General features: G+C 38.2%; 1 protein-coding gene across 1 annotated transcript; it reads right to left on the minus strand.

Moving 5' to 3' along the window:
* Positions 6,305-20,030, minus strand: LOC109846294 (protein disulfide-isomerase SCO2-like; the record flags this gene model as incomplete). Its single annotated transcript, XM_020415520.1, has 3 exons — positions 6,305-6,591; positions 19,408-19,534; positions 19,626-20,030. Coding segments are annotated over 3 exons (606 nt in total), but the record flags the coding sequence as incomplete, so codon positions are not given.

Raw genomic sequence — 20,312 nt, forward strand, 5'->3', positions numbered from 1 at the left:
TAAAATAAATTATGGATATACCATTCTTAAAGATATTCTACTCATGAGAATGGGAATAAGCACTATATTCTCACATCAATTCCATTCAATGCCTACCTTCATTCAATTCTCACTTGGCTCCATTTCGATTCTCATGTTTGAAATGGAATGAAGATTTATGTCAGTCCTTCGACAATTTTTATCAAAACAGCTTTTAAGCAAGCCTATTCATGTATGCATATTTGGGAACATCTCAAATAACCCAGCTTTTGAGACACATTTAAAAAAGTTAGGGTTCCCTAATTTTCAAAAAAACTATCTTATAAGCTCATCTAAGCCCATCTAAATAAGATACATTTGATCAAGCGAATGACTTTGTCTCAAAATACAAGTTCTGCAAAGTTTTTATCATCAAAGTCAGAAGCATCAAAAGGCTGCATAATTTGTAAACCTGAAAAAATAAGCTCTAACAAGCACTCTCGAACACATCTGCGTTAATAAACAGTGCAGACATACTACCAAATACGGGAATTTCTGTCTATACTGTCAACATCGAACATCGGGAAAATAAAAACTATATTGAAAATTTTCTACTAGCGTCGTTGCCATTTAATCATAGTTAAAGATTAATCATAATTAAGTTCTGATAAGAACTATCAAATCAATTCGTTTTTCGCATGTTTTCCTGTTGTGTCTTTTATAAAGCAAATCCACACTTTATTCCTGGTCATATCCTCTCTAGCTTCTCTTCACTTTGAATTATTGAAATCACTTTTCCAAGACCAAATTCTCAACACAAACAAAGAATAAAGGAAGGGAGACCTCACTCTGTTACTTCACTCACAGGTGAATAACCGTAGGAGACCATCCGTCTCAATAAGACCTCGATTTCTTGCTAAAAATATGAACTCTTATTACTCTGTGCTTTTGTTGACAGTGAAATTTTTTTTTTTTAAATTTGGATTTATAATCTGGTTGGTTATACGCAGTGAGATAATCCAAATGTGGCTTTTCGCTCCAAGAAACAGAAAATTGTCATCCAAACATTTTAAGATGATTGCATAAATATGACCTTTAATAACAAAAAGTGTATTTTGTTATAGGACATGATTGTACCATACAACGTGCATCAAAAATATATGAATAGATTTTCTTTTCAAGCGTGCCTATTTGTAGAATATGGTTAGGCCAAAATGGATGCTTGCCACAGATGCCGCCTATTTGTAGGTTTTTCCGATGATTAAATCTTTAATCTCTGTCCCTCAAATCATTGGCATTGTCATTAGGTCCCTCAATTCTCAAGTTCTCAAAATTAATTCCTCAAATCACTGAAATTGCTATTAGGTCTCCTAATTCCAATAAGTTGTTTCAAATTAATCCTTCCAATTGCTATTAGACCCCAAGCAAATTTTTCACTTTTTCACTTCCTATTATCCGAATAATATTTGCAAATAAAAAGTGCATGAAAATTGGACAAAGAAATGACAGTTTTAACTTCCCATCCAAGAGAACCGGGTTGGCCTTCAACAAATTTGCATCAAGAAAAAAGCACATATAGCTGACTCCAAAGCTCCAAAATTTGAAACGAAACTGAAAGCTACAGCCTTGTCCGCTCATTTAAGAAATTGTCTCTATATTGATCTTAACTTATGAGCTTAATGTGAGTTGTTAATCAGTCCTAGTTATAATAGAGTTCTAGTTAGAATAGAATACTAGTTAGGATAGTTTTTCTAGTTATTGGATAAGATTAGAGTTGTAATCTTATTCCTATATATATGTAAACAATCTTTGTAAGTAGTAGAACGTGAATAAAAGAAATCAAAAAGGTTCCTGCTCCATCTGTTCGTTCTCTCCTCTCTCTGTTTTGTTCGGTCATTAGCAAGTGCAGGTTTGTTTTCTTCCCTGCAGTCACTCCATCATCAATCCTTCGGCCACATCAACAGGAGCAGAGACAAACAATTCCCTGCAGCAAATCCTTTGTGTTCTTTGGTGTTCGGTTCCTAAAAAAATCAGCCAGGGAAGTTTTTGTCTTTCAGGTTTTTATAAAAGCTTACAACTTTGATACTTGGGCCGATCCTACTTCAAAACCAACAAGTGGTATCAGAGCGGTGTATGCCTAAGTACCAACCAAGATCTGAAGAGATGACGAGTTCGGAGAAGATGACGACCAAGGTGGGTTCGCTCTCTCTTCAATATCCGATGCTATCAAGGGATAACTATGCTTCGTGGGCAATCAAGATGAAAGTCTACATGAAGGCTCAAGACGTGTGGGATGCCATTGAGCCCGCGGCAGGCGCGTCCGTGGAACACAGGAAGGATCAGATGGCGTTGGCGGCCATCTACCAGGGGATTCCTGAAGAGACTTTGATGGTGATCGCAGAGAAGCAAACGGCTAAAGAGGCATGGGAGACGCTGAAAACAATGCATCTAGGAGCGGATCGTGTGAGGAACGCGAAGGTGCAGACCTTGAAGTCCGAGTTCGAACTTCTCCGGATGAAGGAGAATGACAACGTCGACGATGCGGACAGCAGTACCACGGCAGCGGACAGCAGTACCACGGCAGCGGACAGCAGTACCACGGCAGCGGACAGCAGTACCACGGCAGCGGACAGCAGTACCACGGCAGCGGACAGCAGTACCACGGCAGCGGACAGCAGTACCACGGCAGCGGACAGCAGTACCACGGCAGCGGACAGCAGTACCACGGAGGCCGCGGAGGGGAGCACGGCGGCCAGGCAGGCCGAGGCGGCTTCGGCGGCAGAGGAGGACGTCCAGGAGGTGGTTTCGGCCATGGAGGTGCAGCTCGCCAGGAGGGGGAGAGTAGCACAAGCGGTGGTCGAGACAAATCCAACATCAAATGCTTCAATTGCGGAGTATATGGTCACTTTCAGTCGGAGTGTCACAAGCAACGCCGCAACCATGAACAGGAGGCTCATCTCACCCGTGCATATGACGAGGAGCCAACCTTGATGATGGCTATGTTAGAGGAATCGTCAAGTGTTATTTTGCTTAATGAGGAGAAGGTGATGCCGGAGTTACTTATAGCGGGGGAGGCACGTGTTGACAACAACACTTGGTATCTTGACAACGGAGCTAGCAATCACATGACCGGCCACCGAGACAAGTTCAAGGAGCTCGACGAGAACATCAAGGGAACCGTCAAGTTTGGTGATGGATCCGCGGTAGAGATCAAGGGGAAAGGCTCTATCCTCTTTCAGTGCAACAACGGCGATCAAAGGCTACTACCTGAGGTATATTATATTCCAAGTTTGAAATCTAACATTATTAGCCTTGGTCAAATGACTAAAGATGGGAGTAAGGTTGTTATTGCTGACAAGTTCCTGAGGGTGTTTGATAGGAACGGTGCTCTCTTGATGAGGGTGACACGTTCGACTAACCGATTGTACAGGATAGAGTTAAAGACTTGCAAGCCGGCGTGTTTGATGGCGAACATTAACGATCCAGCTTGGTTATGGCATGCTCGCCTTGGGCATGTCAATTTCTTCACCCTCAAGATGTTGACTGATAAGAGGATGGCTTCCGGAGTGCCGAAGATCTTGCACCCGAATCAACTATGCGAAGGATGTCTTGTCGCCAAGCAAGCAAGACTGCCGTTCCCTTCGCAAGCAAACTTCAGAGCTCAGAGGCCGCTGGAATTACTACATGCTGACCTATGTGGTCCTATCACCCCATCCACACTTGCGGGTAACAGCTACTTCCTTCTTATTGTTGATGATTTCAGCCGATGGATGTGGGTATACATGTTGAAGGCCAAGAGTCAAGCTTGTGAAACCTTCAAGAAGTTCAAAACAGAGGTTGAGAATGCATGTGACCACAAGGTGAAGACATTGAGGACGGATCGTGGTGGCGAATTCTTGTCGAAGGAATTCACAAAACTGTGTGAAGACTACGGCATCAAACGTCATCTCACTGCACCGTACACCCCGCAGCAAAACGGTGTAGTGGAGAGGCGTAATCGCACGGTGATGGACATGGCGAGGAGCCTACTTAAGAGCATGCATATGCCTGGAACCATGTGGGGCGAAGCGGTTAGGCACGCGGTGTACATCCTCAACCGACTACCAACCAAGGCGTTGCACGACCACACACCCTACGAAGCTTGGTTTGGTAAGAAACCCCACCTAGAACACTTGAGAGTTTTTGGATGTATGGCGCATGTGAAGATTGCAGGCCCTTCTCACAAGAAACTCGACGATCGGAGCATGCCAATGGTGTATATTGGGGTAGAGGAAGGAAGCAAAGCGCATCGCCTATACGACCCTCAACATAACAAGATACGTGTCAGCAGGGATGTCGCGTTTGAGGAAGGAAAAGAGTGGGAATGGAGCGCCGATGGAGTCGAAAAATCACCTAACTGGACGGAGTTCACAGCGGAAGAGGAGAATGCAACGGCCAGCGCGTTTCCTGCAGTCCAAACTGGACAAACTGCAGCCCGAACAGGGGCTGCTGCTGTCCGAATACCTGCTGCTGCTGCTGCAGGCCGAACAGCCCCTGCAGGAGCTCATACCGCAGCGGAGTTGACCGGAGACGAGCCTGGACAGCCGGCACACCGAACAGCTCCTGCAGGAGCTGCTGCTGCTGGCACTGATGCTGGCCGAACCACCTTGCAGCAGGGCTTGCGGACATCTATGCGGAGACGGAGGTGATCGACCTTCCTGCAGAGGAATTGTTCCTGATCTCTGAAGAACCTACGAACTATCTCGAGGCTGCATCAGATCAAGAATGGAGGACAGCGATGGAGAAGGAGATGGAGGCCATCGAGAAGAACAAGACTTGGATACTCACGGAGTTACCGCGGGGTTGCAAACCCATTGGTCTCAAATGGGTATACAAACTGAAGAAAGACAATGAAGGTAACATTCTCAAGCACAAAGAAAGACTTGTAGCAAAAGGGTACGTCCAGCAGCAAGGCGTGGACTTCGATGAGGTATTTGCACCTGTGGCGAGGCTTGATACCATCAGAATAATCCTCGCTATATCAGTGCAGAACGGATGGGAGGTGCACCATTTGGATGTGAAGTTGGCATTCCTAAATGGTGATCTCCAGGAGGAAGTTTATGTGGTTCAACCTGAAGGGTTCGTTGTGAAGAATCAAGAGCACAAGGTCTACAAGCTTTCAAAGGCACTCTACGGTCTACGCCAAGCACCTCGAGCATGGAACACACGCCTCGACAAGTGCATGAAGGGCATCGGATTTGCAAGATGCACTCAGGAGCAGGCGGTATACACAAGGAGTAACAGAGGGGATACACTCATTGTTGGCGTGTACGTAGATGACTTGATCGTTACGGGCTCGAGGGCGGATGAGATAAAGTTTTTCAAGCAACAAATGATGAAGGAGTTCGAGATGAGTGACCTTGGATTACTTTCCTATTATCTTGGCATTGAGGTGGATCAGCGAGATGGTTGTATTGCACTAAGGCAGGCGGCCTATGCGAGGAAGGTTTTGGGTCAGTTCGGGATGATGGATTGCAACCCGACTCAATATCCTATGGAAGCAAAGCTAAAGCTTGGAAAGGATTCTAATTCCTCAAATCACTGAAATTGCTATTAGGTCTCCTAATTCCAATAAGTTGTTTCAAATTAATCCTTCCAATTGCTATTAGACCCCAAGCAAATTTTTCACTTTTTCACTTCCTATTATCCGAATAATATTTGCAAATAAAAAGTGCATGAAAATTGGACAAAGAAATGACAGTTTTAACTTCCCATCCAAGAGAACCGGGTTGGCCTTCAACAAATTTGCATCAAGAAAAAAGCACATATAGCTGACTCCAAAGCTCCAAAATTTGAAACGAAACTGAAAGCTACAGCCTTGTCCGCTCATTTAAGAAATTGTCTCTATATTGATCTTAACTTATGAGCTTAATGTGAGTTGTTAATCAGTCCTAGTTATAATAGAGTTCTAGTTAGAATAGAATACTAGTTAGGATAGTTTTTCTAGTTATTGGATAAGATTAGAGTTGTAATCTTATTCCTATATATATGTAAACAATCTTTGTAAGTAGTAGAACGTGAATAAAAGAAATCAAAAAGGTTCCTGCTCCATCTGTTCGTTCTCTCCTCTCTCTGTTTTGTTCGGTCATTAGCAAGTGCAGGTTTGTTTTCTTCCCTGCAGTCACTCCATCATCAATCCTTCGGCCACATCAACAGGAGCAGAGACAAACAATTCCCTGCAGCAAATCCTTTGTGTTCTTTGGTGTTCGGTTCCTAAAAAAATCAGCCAGGGAAGTTTTTGTCTTTCAGGTTTTTGTAAAAGCTTACAACTTTGATACTTGGGCCGATCCTACTTCAAAACCAACACTTAATACCACATTTTCTGTCATCCTCACTTTGTGCAATGTAATGTCAATAAACATAAGGCTTCATATATGGTAAACAATATTGAATAAGAATGATGTATGTTTTCCTGCTGTTAAATTGGCATCTCTTCACTTGGTTCAAGAAAAAAAATTCATTGCCTCCATCAAGTAGTTTGCAGCCTAACGAAAATTTACCAGCGAGTATCATTGTTTTATCAAGGAGGTTTTCCATCATCAAGATCTTCCATCACGTCTATGTCCTTTCTCGCTGTTATTTTCTGAACATATCCTGAACAGAGAAACAACATGAAGTTATTGTAGCCTTGAATTTCCTATCATATTTGTATATTAGTTATAAATAGCATAACATCTGAAGGAAAAACGGAAGAGCAATTTCACTATGAGCTCAGAATGAGGGGAGTTAGCAGAAAGTTGTAGCGACTAATGAGAGCTGTACACAAAAAGCACATTAACAGAGTGTAGCATTTGTAATTCCGAAAGAAAAAAGGTTCACAATCCAAGAAAAGAGTGCAAAATTTGTTACCAATTTTTGTTCATGAACAGTAGTAAACACTATGAATATTTGAAGGTAATGAGAAAAGTGTCATTTGGAAAGTGATGCATATAAAAGTATTATTCACCTAGTTCTTAACTTTTGCTTACCGAGAATAATAGATGCGCACAAAAATAATCCTTACTTTTTTTTTTTTTTTTGCTAAACAAAAATTATCCTTTCAGGAATAAATGAAAGAGTAATTATATCTAAAAAAGAAAATGCTAAAAGATCATTAGGAGCTCTATGTAAAGAACTGTAACATATAATAATATTAGAAGGTAAACTGATTCTTTTTGGAACCCTTAAATTATGAGATAAAACTCATGGAAACTAATTGTTATTATACATTATGATAATTGTTGCTTTATAGCATTCAAAGATAACAGATAATCTGTGATTAATGGAAATAGTTCTCAGTGATAAAAAGGGTTAAGACATCGAAAAGAAACTCGCGTTGATGCAATTTCAAGAAAAAACTTTAATGAGGATTCACCAACTACCAGTCAGATCAAGGCTAGACCAGTGATACATTTAATACGTACGTTTAAATATCAATAGATAGAAAATTGGGCTGTATCAGCACTTTCTCGTTTGATATTAATTATCCAGGAAGCATTAGACTATAAAACCACGTTTACCCCTTCACTACCCCTTAGATCAGTTCAAAACGAAAAAAAAATTCAAGTTAGTTAAACTTTAGAGCATCTGAGCATATGCTTTGCATGTCTGCAAGCATGAGCTCGAGATAAGTTACAAATGAATCTGGTCATAAGAAAAAAATCGCATGGAATTAGCCCTACGTCTACAAGGAGGTGATAAATCTGTAGCTAAATATGATCTGGAGCAGGAAGTTCTTCAAGGTTTTATAGCAAGTTAAATTTTGAATCTTTGAGACATATTATATGTATCCGGACATGATGTCAGACCTAATTCATAATCAGTTGAATGGAAGCTTTAAACATACAGTAAAAGATACACTCCGCATCAATAGAGAAGAAAAGAGAAAAAAACACTAGCTTTAGGGCATTTTTGGGTCCTTGCATGTGTGTGCCTGTGTGCTCGTACGCATGAACATAAGCACACACGCATAAACCCATGATATAAAACCTACTTGTACCCACTAAAGGTGTTATTTATGTCTACAAGTTACAGGTTGGACATCTCTATAACAAAAACATCACAGGTAAACAAAGGTATAACAAAAATATTGCGGGTAAACAAAGCATGTCATTTCATTTTCCCAACATATGTTCCTTCAATTGCATTTTGGTAAAAGAAAAAAAGGTATTATGTACTAGTTTGGGTAGCATGAGAGAGTGGAATCAAGATTACAGGGAAAGATGGCAACTTCCACAACATCAAGGTTATAAATATCGGATATCGGGGAAGTATCGGATGGCCAAAATTCATATCGTATTGCGGATATCGGGGAAATATCGGGGATATGTGGTAAATATCGGAATGCCATAATGAATGTTTGCATACATAATATAATGCATTAAAATGTAATCTCAACATATGTAATAAAATTTAAGCATACAAAATATGAATAATATAAGTTTAGGATCACTAATCAACCTTCTAAAACAAACAAAAGTGCAAAACAACGTTGCAACATTCAATCTGCTTTTTTAGGGCAAAATGTCATTTGATATAATGGAGAAATCTTGATATCTCGCCCAAAAATTCCAAAAACGGTATATTATTTTGCAACAAGCTATATAAAAAGATATATTGGTCCACATATCGGCTAGTATATCGGCCATATCGGGGATTTATCACTCAAAATAGCCAAAAAACGGTAAAGGATATTTAAAGACCATATCGGTTACGGCAAACCCTGTAAAAGGATATATCGGGGGATATATCGGGCCATGTCGGGGATATTTAAAACAATGCACAACATCATGGCTTAATAATTATTTTAAATTTAGTAAAAACTTAAAAGAATTGTGGATTTATTACCAGTGGTTTAAGAGTGAAATATGAGGTCAAGGTGATGAGGTGCTATATTGCCTAAGGCAAGAGAAACCAAACAAAAGATCGCCCAAGTGAAATAGGTGGAAAAATATTCCAAATTTTCATAAAATTTTAACAAACAATATGCAATTAAACACAATAAATTAATAAATCACAATAAGACAAGTTAATGACAAATGAAATTTCGAAGTCACAAACTATAACACTAACACGATATTAACCGCCTAAATCAAGTATTAAGTATATTAATGGGTAATAGTAATTAGTCAGGGTAAATTACACTAAACCCCCAAGAACTTTCAACATTTTGCAGTAAACCCCCCAACAACTTTTGCAAAAAAAACCCCAAAGTTGACATTGTTACATCTGACATGGCACGTGCAACTCATGTGACTTAAAAAGACCAAAATAACCGTTAAATTATTAATAATCCCTTTATGACCTTTTTTATATTTTCAACCCTCAACGCAGAAATCTCAAATCTCTCTTCCTTTGTTGTTCGTTTTCCTCTTGCTCGCATCTAGGTTAGGTCCCGAACATTTTTTTTTGTTGAAATTGTCCTCCAAAACGTATCTTTATGTTTTTCTTTGTTTAATTTATAGGGGTTATCTACAAAATGCGAAAACTTATTGGGGGTATTCCGCAATTCCAAAAGTTACCAGGGTTTTAGTATGATTTTGAAAGTTATTGGGCGTTTACTAAAAATACTGAAAGTCCTTGGATATGAATGAAGTATAGCTGCTAGCGCTAGCAAAATTATAACCTGCAGCTATTGAATTGATCTCTCACTAGGAATCCAAGAAAAATTTGATTTCCTCCATCATGAATAATAGAGCAGATAGAAAACATATATCAGCAAGTATCTTTGATTTATCAAAGGTGGTTTTCCATTATCGAGATCTTCCATCACGTCTATGTCCTTCCTAGCTGTTATTTTTTGAACATATCCTAAACAAAGAAATGGCTAGAGTTATTGAAAAGACTAGTTGGAATTCATAGTAGGATGCAAACAAATATTTGCAGATGTATTTGCATTCATCTGAGATGGATGCATATATCAGACAAGATATAGATACAGATATGGCTCTTTTTAATTATTTGCAACAAATATGGATATAAGTACAATATCTATGTCCATATATGAATTTTTGGAAATATGTAATGATCAAATGCAGGGAAGTGCAGAATTCAGTTTTAACTGAATAAACTGCCTGATTTTAGTGGCTTAGTTCAGTTCTATAAGCTAGTCAGTTCATGTTAAAAAATTTCAACCCACATGGACTGAACCGCACTCTTTATCTTAGTTCTCACTGCTTGGTTTGGGTTATGGGTTTAGCATCAAAAGTCCATTCTCATTTCTTGCCCATCTCCCCCCCTACTGTCTACACACATGACACGTGACCCTCCAACCCTCTCCCTCACTGTCCCACAAACTGAAGCAGAGAATCCAAGAGGCCATTATCCAAGAACATAAACTTAATTGTTATAGATCCAAAATATCTCTCTCTCTCTCTCTCTCTCTTACTGTCTCACACACGACACATGACCTTCCAACCCTCTCCCTCATCGTCTCGCAAATTGAAGCAGAGAATCCAAGAGGCCATTAACCCAACAATATAAACTTAGATACCATAGATCCAAAATCCTTCACTCTAGTGGATTCTCCGAAGTCTTTGGTGTCTGCTTGATGTTGAGGAAACCAGAAAATTGTCTTTAAGAATTGAATGTTGGATATTCTTCATTATTTTTTACTCTTTTTTAGATTTATTTTAAGATTTTAGTAGAAAAAGAGTTCACGGTGATTTTGGATAGTGAGTGGGATAATTGGTTAGTAAAAGGTTGGATTTTGTTCTTAACATGCTTGAGATTTTTGAATGGCTTGAATTGTTTATCTATCTTTTGTATTATTGCCACGATCTAATAGTTAGGTTGGACCTAGTTATAGCATTACTTTTGAAATATGGTTCATACATTGATTCGAATGGTTGAAAGTGTGAACTTTTCTTAAAAGACTAAACTTTTTTCTTGAAGTGAGATTAGTTATTTAACTTGATTGACATAGGTTCAAAGTTCAAACCAAACAAATCGATCAAACTTAGCTGAAATAATGTCACGGTTTGGTTCAAACTCTACGTCAGTTTGGTCTCAATTTCACATTAGATAAGAAACCAATTGAACTGACTTGCTTGCTCACACCTAACCAAACGGTATGGCGTTATAATAGTAGATTTCAGATCAATTTAGACATCTAATGTAGCTTTTTAGATACTCTGAACACATGAAATTTTGTTTTGTTTAAATCATATACGTATCTCCAACGGCCCTGAAACCATATACAAATCTACTAGATCTGTGATTTGCGAGCAGATTTGAACATGGTAAGCACTATCCGATTCTTATTCGACCCATTTGCACCCCAAACAAGGTTATGTTTTTGCATTAGTTATAGATAAGCTATCATCTGAAAGCAAAAAAATAATAAGAATGCACTGTAAGTTCAGAGTGAGAGGAGAAAGCAGAATAATGTATACAAATAATGAGAAATGTACACTAACAGAACATGAACAGCAAGAAGCATCTTAATTCTGAAGGAAAAGCTTGTATGCTCTTGAAATTCAGAAAAAAAAAGAAAAATATATTGCATCTTTTCTTACTAGATATTGAACACTTTTACAGTTTGGAGTCTCAAAGAGTATTAAATTCTATGAATTTTTTGAGGTAATATACGAAGTATCATATGGAAGGTAATACATCTAAAAGTATACTTCAGCTTGATTTTAATTTCAAATAAGGTATAAATGTATGCAACATTTTCCTTCCATAATAATAACGAGTACTTAATACCTAAAAAGGCAACCACCAAAAAATCACGACAAAGTTATTTATAGAATTAACTTGTTATCAAGGGATCATATTGGTAATATATTAAGAGTTAAATTGATTTTTTTAGAGCCTCTGAATCGATCAGGAGATACTCATGAAAACTAATAGGTGTTATATGTAAACCCTACGTTATGATCAATGAACTAAATTGCATCTAATGAGTTTGTTTAAGTGTTTCAGGCTTTAACTCAATGTTCGGATGAATGATAGACTTCAAGCTAATATGGAATCATCTCTAGAGAAGTCAGACTTCAAGCTCAAAAGAAATTATCTCAAGTCAAACACTTTGACATTGCGCGCAAATGACTGAAGCTGGCTAGTAGAATATCTGAGTCTTAGGCTGTGTTTAACGTAAGTATGGTCAAGCACTAATTAGACTTTAGTCAATGGGAATTGAGATCACTTCTTCCACCAAAATTTAATGTCAAACTCTGTGAAAAATGCTTATCTCAAGTCAAGATCAAGTTGTTGTGAGTATGGTTCATGTTTAACCTTAGGGTTGCTGAGAAGTCTCAAGCTATAGATCCCTCGCTCCTACCCATTCTTGGTAAACCCTAAGCCTACTACAATGCACCTAAACTTCAACCCTAGCTGTTAAACATGGCTTGCACTTTGCACTAAATGTGGCCGAGCTAGCTTACCCAATTTAGTACATGCCACTCTACCACCGCAAAAGATTATTTGCCGGTTTGGTGCAATCTGTCCATGGTAACAATTTGCTGCAAAAGAGAGCTTCAATGGTAGTAAATGCTATTGTTAGACTTTGATCCTTATTGCCTGTATATTTGACCTGCCTTGGATCATTTCTCTCTAAGCAACTAGTACTCTTGAATAATCTACCTACCATTTTTAAATTCCAGTTTGCTCCCACAAAGTTCCACTAAAAGTTCCACTCGTAGTTCCAAAACCAAAATTACGAATGTGAACATCCTTGAGTGTTGAGATTTCCCTGGTACATTTATAAGATTGTAATCTTGGAAAGTCTATATTTGCTTCATCTCTTGCCAGAGATTACTATTGCCTTTTTACTGCTTAAACATACATATTAGTTTTATCTTGTCTTGTGCATTTTGTATTACATAAGTGTTGAATGCTACATTGTCTAGTTCTCATTTTTAGTGTAGAGGATATCTTCTATTCACTTTCTGAAATGTGGTGTCTCTCCAGGGTTTAGAGAGTGTTCTACCATCTCAAAGTGTGAGAGTGATAGAGGACTGACGTCCGAAGCACAGGGTTATGTAGCTGACAAGGTGTTGTACCTATTTGACTTGAAGAGGAAGTACATAATAGTGGATTGCGGAAATCCTAAGGTCGTAGATGGTGGATGTAGCCTAGAAGGTGAACCACCTAAATCACTTTCCCACTCTATGTTTTTTTAGTTGCCTGACTCTTTACTTATAGCTCTTCATTCTATGTCATCATTGATATTTCTACTAAATCTTCTATAGACGGTTTCATACAATCATTCATAGCTCATATCTAAGTGCCTCTGCACACTCTGCATATCATATGCATCTACTCACATGTGTATTGACCAGTGCATAGCTTGAACGTTACACTAAACTTTTAATAGACAATTCCAAAGAACTTTCTTAGTATATTGCATATAGTTAATTATCTATTCATCTATGTGCTTTACATTGCTCTATTTGAAAGTTCCATTCAACTTTATAACTATAGCTCCACAGGACTTAGCAGTGATTTTATATATGTTTGTTTATTGCATTAGCCTAGCACTATCTACATTAAGTATTTTGGTTACCCTATTCAGCTGAGAAGCAATTAGAGATGGGAATAATTCTTAGTGATAAACAGGATCAAACAATCAAAAAGAAACCTTCAATGGTAGTTATGTAGGGTCTTACATTATATACATTATAATATTTATTTATTCCGCATTTCAAGATGACAGAGAACCAATTAGAGATGGGAATAATTCTTAGTGATAAACAGGATCAAACAATCAAAAAGAAACCTTCATTGGTAGTTATGTAGGGTCTTACATTATATACATTATAATATTTATTTCTTCCGCATTTCAAAATGACTGAGAACCAATTAGAGATGGGAATAATTCTTAGTGATAAACAGGATCAACAATCAAAAAGAAACCTTCATGGTAGTTACTTGTACAATAACACAACTTGAAGTGGAGAATAGAATATCCGCAAAAATGAATTTCAGGATCAATTCTTAACATAGGGCAGAGCAAGGATCTCTAGCTCATTATCTTGAATATAATGTTAGGAAAAAATAGAGTTTGATGACGATAGACTACAAATTCATGGAAATGAAATGATGATAGGTTAATGCCTTAGTCTGTAATTGATTGTCATTCTAGTATGACATAGCCATTGACTTAGCTCTTGGATTTCTTGCAGATAATCAAAATTAAATTAGATGAATTTACGACAGAAATTACTTGATGTTATATTGCAAAACTATCTCCTCAGTTTATAGGCGAACTTCTATTTTAGAAAGAAACCACAAATGTTTATCACCATCAAGTTCAAGATACTGGCTAACAAAGAAATTCACATTGTTAGAATATAAAAATATAACCAATGTTGAAAAAACACGTTATATAACCCACTATAATATGTTTTGTAACTTAACGGTGCCCTCTTGTTAGGTAACACGACAATTAAACAATGAAATTGTTTAGCACAAAAAACACATTATATTGCGTAAATGTGCATTACATTATGTAACCTGTTAACATGGGTTTTCTTAGGTTAAATTGCATCTCTGATTTCAGACGCGTGATTCGTGTGAATGCATCTCTACCATCCAAATCATTTAAACACCTACCCTTTTTAGTCCCAATCTCCTATTCTCTTCCTACGAATCTACAATCTCTTCACCTCCTCCAACCCAAACCTAGCTCCTCACCTTCTCCATCCTCTCCCCCTCCCGCCAGTGACGAAGCTCCACCTTACCCCCTCTCCTTTTATTCTCCTCCACCTACATCTCCTCACCTCAACACGAGAAGCCTTAGCTCCTCCATCTCCTCCACATCACTAGTTCCTCCCTCATTGACTCACCCCTAACTCCTTTCGATATCTCCAACTCCTATCCCTCTCGACAGCGATGAACTGTGCTCCTTCTACAACTCCTCTAGTTTTGCTCCTCTAAAACTCCTCCGACTACCGACTATCGACAGCTTCTGCCGACTCCAGTAAGGTCAATTTTTCATTTTTCAGTCACTGTTATAAATAACAGTAAATAGCCCCGTAATACCGACGCTAATAGCGTTAACGGTCCCTTCCCGCGACGCTATCACCCGCTACGCTATCGCACAATAAGTGACATATTACAGAATATGTTTGTTTACAATAGCGGTCAATAGTGTCATAACGGTAAATAGTAAGCGATTGCATTCGAAATTTGCTTTTTGACTGCTATTTAAAAACGGTTTGAGACTTATTTTTTAAAATTAAACTCAACCATTGACCATTATATTACACCGTCTCCTGTGATTTTCAGCATACTCCCGCCACCTTTCATAGCCTCTGACATCTACCTTGATACTTCCTCTCATCTCCTTCATTGTGAGCTTCTCTTAGGACAGTCCTGTCACCGCTAAGCTCTTCTTCTCGAAGACGATGACTTTTTGACTCCTCCAGTCATCTTCGGTATTACGTGATGGTTACATATCTATTTCATGTTTAGGATCTCTTTAAATCATCCAATATGTACTTCTAGATTTCTTAGATTTTTCTTTTATTTTTTTTTAGTATTTATACATATCTAAATTAGACCGCTATTTGACTTTGCGCTTTTTATCGCTATTTTGCCATAATAGCCCGAAATAGCCTTAGCGATACCTCACCGCTACGCGACGCTATCCGCTATTGATAACCTTGTTTTCAGTTATGGATTAAGCATTTCAGTTTTATATCCTTTAAATATATGATAGTTCTGAAATTACCTTCCAAATTCTAATCTTTTATATTGCCAATTTATCCTAAAAATCATACCAAACTTGTTGCTCTATTACTTTATCATTCAACTTAATTTTTTAAGATCTGTCACAGAATTAGAGTACAAAGATTAATTAGTGGGTTAATTATGTTTGTGAGATAATTACTTTCAGTTATTATTTACTTTTGATTAGGCTTTAGTTTTTAGTTTTCAGTTAATAATTGATTTTGTGAAATTAAGTTTGCACTTTGCAATCACTGCACATAAAAATTTTCTTACTGTTATTACTTAATAATGTCTGGTTTGGTTGATGTAGTGAACTTGATTAGGAATTAGAATATTTTGTGAAGTTAAGAACTCAATGTGCCTAAGAATTTGAAGTTAGTCAAGTTTGATATGATTAGTGATCGATAGGGTTTGTTTGGGTTTTTTTTTTGTAAATTGGTAATTAAATTTGTATGTTTGTTTTTTAATATATGCAAAAGTAAAGGATATTGAACAGTGTCTACGAGTTTAGATCCCATGAGAGAGAATGCTATTATGAAAGAAGGGGAACTGCCACAACATCTCTATTGCAAGTATTGCAATCACCGTATCACAACGACTGTAACACAGTTTAAGCATCACTTAGCTAGTATCAATAAAGGGGTGAAGAAATGTGAAAAAGTTCCAAAAGCGGTGAAGAAGTATTTTGAGGATGTTCTAAAAGGAGCGAAAATTGTAAAAGAGAAGAATGTTGCATTGATTGAATTAATTGGAAGAATAGATGACAACTCAATTCAACAAAAAATTGATAGCTTTGAGGTATAAAGCGAACGTGGTAGCAATAGCTAAATCCAACAGCCTAGAACATTTGGATTATTGGTCCAATTTGTTAATACTGAGGCAGTCAAACAACGATAGAGGGCAGAGTCAAAAAAGAAGAAAGGAAGGTGGTGGTAAACAAGATCAATCAATATATCTTTGCTAACAGGTTGTTCAACTTTTTGAACAACCAATATACCAACCCCGAGTTAAAGCTTCCTACTCTTTCTAAAATAAAGACGCGAGTGCTTAAAAAGAAGTGGAAAATATAGATACTATATAGGCAAAATATAAGAAGGCTTAGGAAAAGTATGGTTGCACTCTTATGTCCAATAGATGGTCAAATAGAAAGAGTAGAAGTTTGATTAACTTCCTCATGAACTCACTGGAGGGAACTTTTTTCTACAAGTTTATTTATGCATTGGCGATTATTAAGAACAGGGAATATCTTTTTGAATGCCTTGCTCCGATGGTGGAGGAGATTGAGGAGAAAAAATGTTCTCCAATTCATCACCAATAATCATGCCTCTTATGTGCTTGTCAGAAAGAAGCTAATTGATAAGATGAAGTCACTTTATTGGTCATCGTGTGCAGAACATTGCATTGACCTAATGTTGAAGGACAATGAGAAAATGAAGATGCACTAGGACACTCTTGAAGATGCAAAAGGAGTAATTCAATTCATCTACAACCATTATTGGGTCTTAAGCTTAATGAGAAAGCACACAGGTGGGAGGAGTTATTGAGGCCTATTGTTACTCGCTTTGGCACATCCTCCTTGACACTACAGATGTTACATTCATTAAAAGAACCTTTGAGGGTTATGTTGTCTTCTGAGGAGTTCCAAAGGAGCACTTGTACGAAGAAGCCAAAAGGAGTGGAGGCAAAAGAGAATGTTCATTACACTAGAGAATTTGGGGACAAATTTTTTTGCTTCACTACCATAGAAGTGGATTCGAATGTGGCCCTCTATATCATACTCGTATGAGATGATGGACAATGGAAAGGAGAACATTGCAGTTTGCAGTTTATATTCTTCATAGGAGAGATTTGGCGATGACACTCCAAATCTAAAGCGACTTGCAGTTTATATTCTCTCCCTCACTACTAGTGCATCCGAATGCGAACGCAATTAGAGCATTTTTGAGCAAGTACGGAAAATATCAATTCTAAAATTCAACTTATATGTTTAATCTCAAAAGCTTATAAGTTGTAGTTCTTTGATGATGGTCCACTCAAAAAAGAGATGTCATCAGGAGCAAGAGCATCTTAGTTCTCTTGTTTATGTCATGTACAATATTAAGCTAAAAGAGAGAAATATGCTAAGGAAGGCGTGGAAAATAGATATGATTTTGTTGGATGAGGTATCTCTCAATGATCAGTGGATAGTCGAGGAGCCGTGTCTTCCGGACGATCCGAGTTAGCCAGATGGTGATGGGGAGAGGGAGCATCTCAATATTGCGGCAATTAACAACCTCGCTACTGCAAAAGAAGACGAGGAAGATGCTCCAATGACAAAGAAACAAAGGGTTGATGGCTCTTGTAAGCTTCCTCAAAACTTTTAATGTTATGTCTATTTGCATGAATACTCGAGTTTTTAATTAAAATTATTTCCACAGCATCCACCACGCAAAAAGAAAAAGAGATCGCCACTGAAGATGAAGTGGATCCTAAAGATGCAAATTACTCTCTAGATGAGGATGACTTGGTTATTTATTGTGAAATGGATCTACATGATGGACTTATTTTGTAGGATTTATTAATGCTCGAGAGTTGGAAGTGTTTTGTTTTGTTTACACTTGTTTTTATTCCTTTAAACTTGATGAGATTGACTTATTTGATCATTTGATTATGCTTTTTTGAATGGTTGTTAGTCATATATGACTAACTTTTGTTAAGAAATTGTGATATTGTATTTCTATATTTGAAAATTGTGATGTTATGATTGAAAAGTTTGAGTTTGATTATTCTAAGTATTAAAGTTATTTTGAATTACTAGTATTTATAAGACATCTAAATAATTAATAAACAATATAACCTATGTTATGCTTTACATTTTTTACATTTTTTTCCCTTAACCTTTAACAAAAGGTCAAACATTACACAACTCATTTTTGTTACTCTCAACAGTGATTATAACCCTCAACACTCACCACAACTTCGCAGTTTTGTGCAATGGACCTTTGACATGGTATCAAAGAAACTCAGGTTCAAATCTTACCAGCGGCCACAAATTACAAGTGGATTTTTAAAAAATAATAATCCATGAGTCCAGGTTTTGGCCCATGAAAGGGCACTCAAACTACGGGGCATTTTAGAATATTAAATTACATCCCTCAACACTCTCACTACAACTTCAAAGTTTTGGTGTAGTGGCAGGAACTTTTGACACAAATAAGTATCTAGAATTTGATGGAAGTGAGGACGCACGAGTCAAGGGAGGCATGAGATGAAGAATGTATTAACATATAGGTGTACAAAGCGAGAGTGCAGGTGAAATTTTGATAGAGAAATGTTTGAAACGCATCATGAGCATGCACAACGAAGTGACAAGAAAGCTGCAAGCATGGGGTTCTCAATGGCACCAACTATGAAGCATGATCCAGAGGCAAATCACAAATTGTTCCATTCGTGTAATCTAATGTTGATTTATACCATTCTTTTATATAACCTTCTGAGTACGACTTACGTCCAAAGCCACATAATTCTCCCACGATCAAAAGCTTCTTTCGCAACTACATTTGTAACTTATTTATTAGATTCGTTGAAAAAACTGCTTCGGTTGACCCAAAATGTCCTAATTGCATGCAACTGTTGGAACGAACCAACCGACCTCTAGGCATCACAACCGAGTTTCGACCAAAACATTGCAATGAAAACCAAACCGATGACATAAGAAAAACATACTCATTGTCATCGCGTAATTTGATCAAATTAAATAGGGAGAGCAAAACCTACCGAGCCCAAGACAAGGAATGCACTTGCAAACAGTCTCCCTCCCCTTCTTACTATAATAGCTCACCCATCCCGTCCCCTGGCAGCTCCGGCACTTGCCCGTCCACTCATAGACCACCTCCCTACAATCCTAAACCAACAAAAAAAAGGTAAAACTAAAACTAAAACTAAAATCAAAACAAAAAACCCATTTGAATAGGACCAAAAAAAATAAAGCAAACCTCGACTTGCGGATCGCAGCGCAGCCGCTTGTCGATCTCATCGGCGGTGACCGGAGACGAGTCGGGATAAGTCATGGGAAGAGGGAGGGCCTCAGAATCGTCGACCAAGTAGCTCTCCCTGTCTCGAGACCACCACCACCACTTCTTGTTCTTCTTCTTCTTGTTGTTGTCGCCGCTGTCAGCCTCTTTGGCTTTGGGAGTGGAGATTGGGCGGGAGGAGGGGGAGTTCGCCGGGGTCCGGAACCAGTCGGAGGAGGGGGAAGCGGAGGAGGGGGAGGAGGAGGAAGTGGCGGGGGGGGGGGGGGGGGGGGGGGGGGGGGGGGAGGGGAGAGGGTTTGGAGGAGGTGGGGTAGGTTTTGGGGAAGGAGATGGGATTGAGGCCGGAATTGGGGAGGACGGACATGATTAGGGTTTGGGCTCAGAGGTCATTGCTCCTCCTCCTCCTTCCCCTCCTCTTATTAGGGTTTTTGGGTCTGAGAGCAAATATGTTTTGTCCATTCAAATTACACGTGCAAATGCGCATGCAATCTACATTAAAACCCCTTTCTCTAAATTTTTGTGAAAAAGATAATTTTAATATTCTAAAGTTTAAGATTAACGGTATGCAAGTTGAGGGGTAATAGCTGTTATATTGTTTTTTTTTCTTTTTTTCCCCCTCTTGTAGACAAAATTAAATATCTTATAATT

Source organism: Asparagus officinalis, chromosome 6, assembly GCF_001876935.1.
Source record: "Asparagus officinalis chromosome 6, Aspof.V1, whole genome shotgun sequence".
Classification (NCBI taxonomy): Eukaryota; Viridiplantae; Streptophyta; class Magnoliopsida; order Asparagales; family Asparagaceae; genus Asparagus; species Asparagus officinalis.